Below are 6457 nucleotides of genomic sequence, written 5' to 3' on the forward strand. Positions count from 1 at the left end.
GGGCTTAGTTAGTCTTGAAAATCCCTTCTGCTTCCAAAACATAGACATATAGCTGACATGTGCTGAGGCTCAACCAGGCAACAGGCTCTGGGCTGGGAGAAGGGACCATGGTTGCAGTCCTCCGACTGATGCAGTGTGATGGGGGCTCAGGAAACGGACAAGGAAAAGCGTTGGTGTGGAGAAGTGGAAGCTGGGGGGCAAAGACATGGGGCAGCCAGGAAGCCTTCCTGGAGGAAGTAATGTTTGAGCTGAGACCTGAAGTGATAAGTAAGAGTTAGCCAAGGGATGGGGAGAAAGGGAATAGGGGAGTCCAGAGGGTGGGCCTCGTCCTATAGGGCACTGGGGAAGAGGCATGGGGTTGGCAGCACACGGGTGGTCTGCAGAGTGAGAGAGACTGAGGAGGCCTGGAAAGGGTGACGAGGAGGGGCCTGGCCCCAAGGCTCCTGTGAGAACCAGGAGGCAGGGACAGCCTGGGGGCTGGGAGGGAGGAGAGAGTTCCAGAAGGAGGGATGGTCCTAGTGACAGCTGCCTCCACAGGGCTCAGCAGGGTGAGCTGCAGGGCTGAGGGACGTGGCCCTGGGGGTCAGCAGGGAGGGTTGGGAGGGGATGAAGGTGTTTGGCTGAGGAGGAAGGTGTTTGGGTCCGGGAGCAGGAGGGAAGCAAGGGTGAGGTGGGCCCGATTCAGGCCAGGGTCCCCGGTAAGGGAGGAGTCCAGGCTGGGACCCAGGCTTCCAGGGAGGGATAGGTGTTGGGGGACAGTGATCTAGAGATTTTGGACACGTGGAGCCCAGCAGGTCTGCCTCAAGGGGCTGGGAGAGGAGGGAGGGGCTGGAGCAGGGGCTCTCCCCAGGGAGCCAGGGCTTGCTGCACCCTTCGGCCATGAGATCCTAGGCTGGGCAGCCAGACCAGGTCTCACAGGTGATGAATGAGGCTCAGGCTGGGGCCTGGACCTGCACTTGGCCTGCTCTGTGGACAGCCTGCCTTGCCTCAATTTCCTCAGCTGAAAATGAGGGTAACACCCCTCTCTGGACGGAGGCAGGCCGTCCAGGAGCAGGGGCAGGCCCGTGGCTGGCACACGTGCACACACTGCGTGCACAGCAGCCCTCACCAGGTGTCGCCTCTCTCCCTGCCCCCACTGCTCTGTCTACCGTGAGGCCGATGCCCAGGTAGGAAGGCCTTGGAAGGGCTCCCCTCTAGACACCCGGAGCAGGGAAAACATGGCACTCCGAGCATCACAGCCGGCAGCTGGGAGCGGCCATGTGGGCACCATGCAGAGGGGCCTAGACAGCTGCGGTGATTTCTCTGTTCTCTCCCAGAGCTGCAGGGGCCATCAGAAGGGGATCACAGAGCAGAAACGGGGAAGCCAGGAGCGAGCGGACAGGATCAGGCAGGGCCAGGGTTACAGGCCTGTCTGTGGGGTGACCTCAGCTCACCTTGTTCTCCAGAGTGGGTGGGGCCTCAGAGAGGGAGGTGCGGTGTTGGAGGTCACACGCGACATCCCTGTGTCCCTCCCTTGGCCATGCCCAGACCCCGGTCAGCCCCTGAGGAAAGACAGCGCACACTGGGGGGATGGGAGGCCCAGCAAAGGCTGGTGGGGACCAGGCAGGCCCTCTAGCCACCAACTTGGCTCTTCTGCTCCCACAGCTTGTTGACGTCCAGGTGACCAGCGCCTGGACCTCTCTGGGCCCCTGGCCTCATCTGAAGGGCGGTGATGAGAGCGCCCTTCCCAGGGAGGAAGCTGCAGGGAGCTTAGCCCGAGGCGAGGTTTGGCTGCCTGCCCAGCCCTCATCCCCTCCTTCCAACAAGCGGTGCTCCTTGACAGCTCCTCCCTACCCTGCTCTCAGGCCGTGATGCAGGTAGGTCGCCCCCATCCCTGGATCCCAGAGTTCAGACCTGGTCAATCAGAGCATGGCACGTACCCCGGTCAACCTATGAGATTCTGTACTTTGCCAGACTGTCAGGGAGAGGAGTTCTCTTTCGTCTGGGGACAGGCAGACAGGCCCGAAGGCGAGGCTGCTGGTGGCCACTAGGAGAGGAGGGAAGCAAATGCAAAAGGAAGCAGAGCCAAGATGTGGAGAGGCTTCAGCCTAGTGACGTAGCTGGAGCTCTTGATCCAGCTGCACCTGAAGGCAACGCCACCTCTGGACTTTTTAGCTACTTGAGCCTCTAAGTTATTTCCTTCTTGTTTCTCACTTTCCACCCTCCCTTCCTTTCCTCTCTTCTGGCTCGCTCTTTTTTTTTTATTCTCAGTTTCATTTGAGTCGGGTTTTTGTCCTTTGCAGCCAAAACAGTCCTGAAAATACCCATAGTATGATTTCAGAAAACAGTGCCAGGTGAGTAGACTATTACTCTCTGTGACCCTCTCAACCAGGTCCAGCATCGTAGCTACAGAACCAGAGTGCGAGAGCCAGGCCCGCTTCCTCCCCAGCCCAGCAAGTCCCCAACCCTTACCCCGGCCACGAGAGGACACTTTCATGGGTGTCTCTAAGTCCCAGACACCCCAGGCGCCACAGCCTGGGCATGATGAACACATCACCACCCCACCCCCTGGGAAGCCCCCCAACTCTACACCCACCCCACTGGGGAAAGAACAGCACAGACACATGGAGAAATTCTGAAATAAGCTTCTGGGTTTTATTCAAAACAGCACTGGTGGCGGCTGCTGCTTAGTTTCTCTATCCTGGGCCATCTGGGCCAGCAGGTACCAGCGCCATCAGCAACTAGGAGGGAAGTTTATTCACACCATAGAAACTGTACAGCGACTGGGAGTGCGATAGTCACAGCAGCAGGGCTGGGTCGAGGGCTTCCGGGAGGAGGTGGCCTCTGTCTCCTCCCTAAACCCCAGCACGGCCCGGGCTCTGCCAGGAACACTGATTATTGCGCAGAGACAAAAAGAGTACGTGTATCTGGGCTAAACAGCGGCTTCTAAGAACCCAAGCCCTTACACAGCGCAGCAAAGGGGGCCAGAGGTGGCCCTGGAAACAGAAAGCTCCAGTGGGAAGATTTGGGGGGAAGACAGGCTGATACTGTGCAAACTTCATCCACTTTTAGGGGGCTGCCTGGTGCAGGAGAAGGCCTGGCAGGGGACAGGAAAAGGGTTTGGCTGGGTAGACTATGCCTCATCTGGTCTTGGGTCCCTTTGTACAGGTGTTGAGGGGCCCACCAGGCACCACGCTGCAGAAGCCTGCAAACAGACAGCTTGGGGTGTCCAGCACCAGGGTCCTCACTCTCCGCAGGGCCAGGCCATGTGGGTTAGGGTAGGTTTGTGCTTTTGTGATGGACAGGCCACAGGATCAGGGAGGGCCGAGGGGCTATTCACCCAACCCTTAGCCATTTGGGCTTTTCCTGGCCAGCGAATCACAGCTTCCCTGGTCCCCCATCGCCTGTAGCGCCCAGGAAAAAGGCCAAGTGCCTGGGGTCAGCATTTGGGACCCTCCAGGAGACAGCCCCATCTCCCACAACTCCCTCAGGCAAAGCTTCTATCTTCCGTGTTCAGCTATTCCCACCTCCAGACACACCCTGCTCTGTCCAGCCCTCGCACCATCGCTCAGGCAATGCCTGGATCACTCTTCCCACGTGTCTGCTGGTTCTGGGGTCACTCAGTTCAGGGTAAAAGGATGGCTCTGTGTCAGACTCGCCCGGGATGTGTTTCCTGCCCAGCCACTTATAACCCGGTGAACACCAAGAAGGTCACTTCCCTGGTCTGTGCATGGAGCAGCAGTGCACACAGCTCAGGGCCACCGTGCAGAGTAAACAGGATGACACCTGAGCCCAGAAGTCGGAAGTCGCTGACCGGTGTCAGACGCCATCCCCTTGGACGCCAACCCACCCTCCACACGGTCCCCTCAGGTCCCACTGGCCACCTTCCGGCCCCCAGCACACACGTCCCTCCAGGAACACGCTGCCATGCGCAGCCACTGTGTGCGTGGCCTCCCCTCCACCTCGATGGCTGGGGCCAGCATGGCGCTGGGAGGGAGGGCGAGGCAGAGCCGGGCAGGCTACCCGAGCCCTCCTCTTCCCCAGACGAGCGAGCGCCCCCGTGATGAAGCCATGGGCATGGCAAAAGCAGCCAGCGCAAGGCTCTCTGGGGCAGGCAGGTGGCTTGGGACTTGGGCCCGGCCTCCCTCAGCAGCCAACAGGCCACTGGGGGCAGGAGGGGACGCGACCCCAGGCCCAGCCAACCACCCACCCTGCAGGCTCTCGTCCTGGGAGGGAGCACAGCGTCTGGGCATCGCCTTGTGTGTCCTCATAGTGACCCCTCGAAGAGGACTGCCCACCACCGCCCTTCTGGGCAAGGAGAGGGAGGCTTCGGAAGCTGAGGAGCGAAACCAGGCCTCAACATCCCCCCTGCCCCCCCCACCCCCGCCTAAAGAGGCCCGCGGCCAGGCTATGCCTTCTGAATCCACCTGCTTTGAAACTCAGGGTCACTGTTTCACATTCCAGGTACTCAGGTGCTGGCCCCCCAATGGTGCCCGAGGCCCCGGGGGATCCTCGGGTGGCCCCTTCACCTCCCTGGGCCTTGGTTTCCTCAGGTGTAACGTGGGCCTGGCAACCCTTCCCCCACCAGCTCTGGGGGAAAGGCTTTGCAGGCCACGTTGCCCTCTCCATGTGCACGATGCCCAGGCCCCAGGGGGCCCTACGCTGCCCAGAAGACACCCAGAGCCCGTCAAGCAGATCCTCCCCACAACTTGCAGCCCAGCCCAAAGCCAGACTCTTTAAGGTCAGGGTTCGGGAACAAGGTCAAGGGCTCCTCAGCGGGGCCCAGCTGAAGCCACTGAGACGATCTCACACAGGCACAGGGCCTGGTCATTCCTGAAGAACAGTGGGTCCCAACTTGCAGCCTTTCCCACCCCATGGCCCCTGCGTGTCCGCAGACCATTCCACCACCACCTCCCAACCTTCTCCAGACTGACTTCAAGTCCGTTCACTGCTCAGAAACTAGCCTTGACCTCAGCAATATGTCTGTGAAATCATGGGTTCAGTGTACTGTTTTTTTCCTAATAAATACTAAAATAAATGCATAACTAGTCAAATAAAAAAATACCCGTCCGTGAAGCCATTTGGGAAGCATTGCAGCTTTGGGAAGGTGGGGGTGATGGGCATGAGACAGAGACCCAGAGACAGGCAGCGGGAGGGGAGAGGATGTGGTCTCCAGGTGCCAGGCTGGGTGTCACCCCTGCTTAGAATCCTGTCAGATCTGCTTTACCCTGAACTCCATGGAGGGTGGGGAGAGCGGCAGCAGAGTAGCTCAGGGGACAGGGGTTTGTGAGGGGAGGGGGCGGTACAACCTCCTGGAATGGCCGTGGCTCAGGGACCACCTGGGGGATAAAAGGCAATAAGTAACCAGCCACTGACTACTGCCCGAGCCCAGGAGCCCCAGGGGCAGCCCGACCAGCACAGACCAGGTGGGCTTCCTTGACCTTCAAGCATCTCATCTGCTTCATGCCTCCACCTTTCCTCTCCCTCCTGCAGCCTTGCTGCCCTCAGCCTCCTTGGGGCAAAGCCACCCGGGGCCAAGGACCTCACCTGAGGCAGAGGCCCCTGCCCAGCCTTGGAGACGCCCTTCCCCCCACCCCTGCCTTAAAAAAATACAACTACTCACCCCTGGTTTTTCTAAAGAAAGACACCTAACTGGTTGACTAAGAGAGTTTGTGTGCTCTGGGGCATCTACAAAAGACTGTCACAACAACTAGACGGTCAGGAACAAGACAGACACCCCAACACGTGGACGGGCGGGATCTTAGCAGCGTTTCTTCTTTAAAGGAAAAAAATGCACCCTGAATTCCACCTCTTCTTCTGGGCCTGTCTCCCTGGACACGGGGCCCTCGGAGGCCTGAGAGCCCTCTCCAAGCTACTCTCAGCCCAGGGGAGACGCCAGAAATCACGGCTGCCAACGCCCCGTCAGGACCTTCTGCCCCGGAGTGGGGTCTGGCCTGGGTCCCAAACATCAGGCGAAAGCCCCGTCTGGGCCCGGACCCGCACTCCCCAACTTTAGCACTTTCTGGAAGTCATAAGCTCTCAGTAGAAAAAATAAATATATATGTCTGTCTCTATGTATATGCGTATGTATACACGTATATGCACGGGCAGGACCACGCTGAGCCCATCTGAGCCTCGGCAGCCCGGACCCTGCTCCTCCCCCAGCCCCGGCGGCTCGGCGCGGCGGCCAGGTCGCGGACGAAGTATTGTATTGGTGTCCGCCCCTGGCTCCTGAGGTAAAGAAGGTGAGACGGGGCGGGCGGCGGCCCTCATCTCCTCCCCTGGCTCGCGGCGTCCCCGGGCTGTGGCTCCCCCGGCGGCGGCTGCGGCTCGGGCGCCCAGGGGCCCCGGGCGGCGGCCGGATCGGCCTGGCACGGCGGGTCCTTGCGGCGATCGGCGGCCCAGGAGGGGCTGCGGGCCAGGCCTCGGGGCCGGGCGGCGGCGCGGGGGCGGCCGGGGCCGGCGGCCAGGCTGCTGG

General features: G+C 60.5%; 1 protein-coding gene across 1 annotated transcript in view; it reads right to left on the reverse strand.

The window, feature by feature from the left end:
* Positions 1 to 6248: 6248 nt before the first annotated feature.
* The window catches only part of CACNA1I (calcium voltage-gated channel subunit alpha1 I), a 108347-nt gene continuing 108138 nt past the window's right edge, over positions 6249 to 6457 (reverse strand). The window contains 1 exon segment of the mRNA XM_007454105.1: positions 6249 to 6453. Within this exon segment, the coding sequence (XP_007454167.1) occupies positions 6249 to 6453 (205 nt within the window).

The sequence above is a fragment of the Lipotes vexillifer genome, unplaced genomic scaffold (genome assembly GCF_000442215.2).
Source record: "Lipotes vexillifer unplaced genomic scaffold, Lipotes_vexillifer_v1.1 scaffold382, whole genome shotgun sequence".
Classification (NCBI taxonomy): Eukaryota; Metazoa; Chordata; class Mammalia; order Artiodactyla; family Lipotidae; genus Lipotes; species Lipotes vexillifer.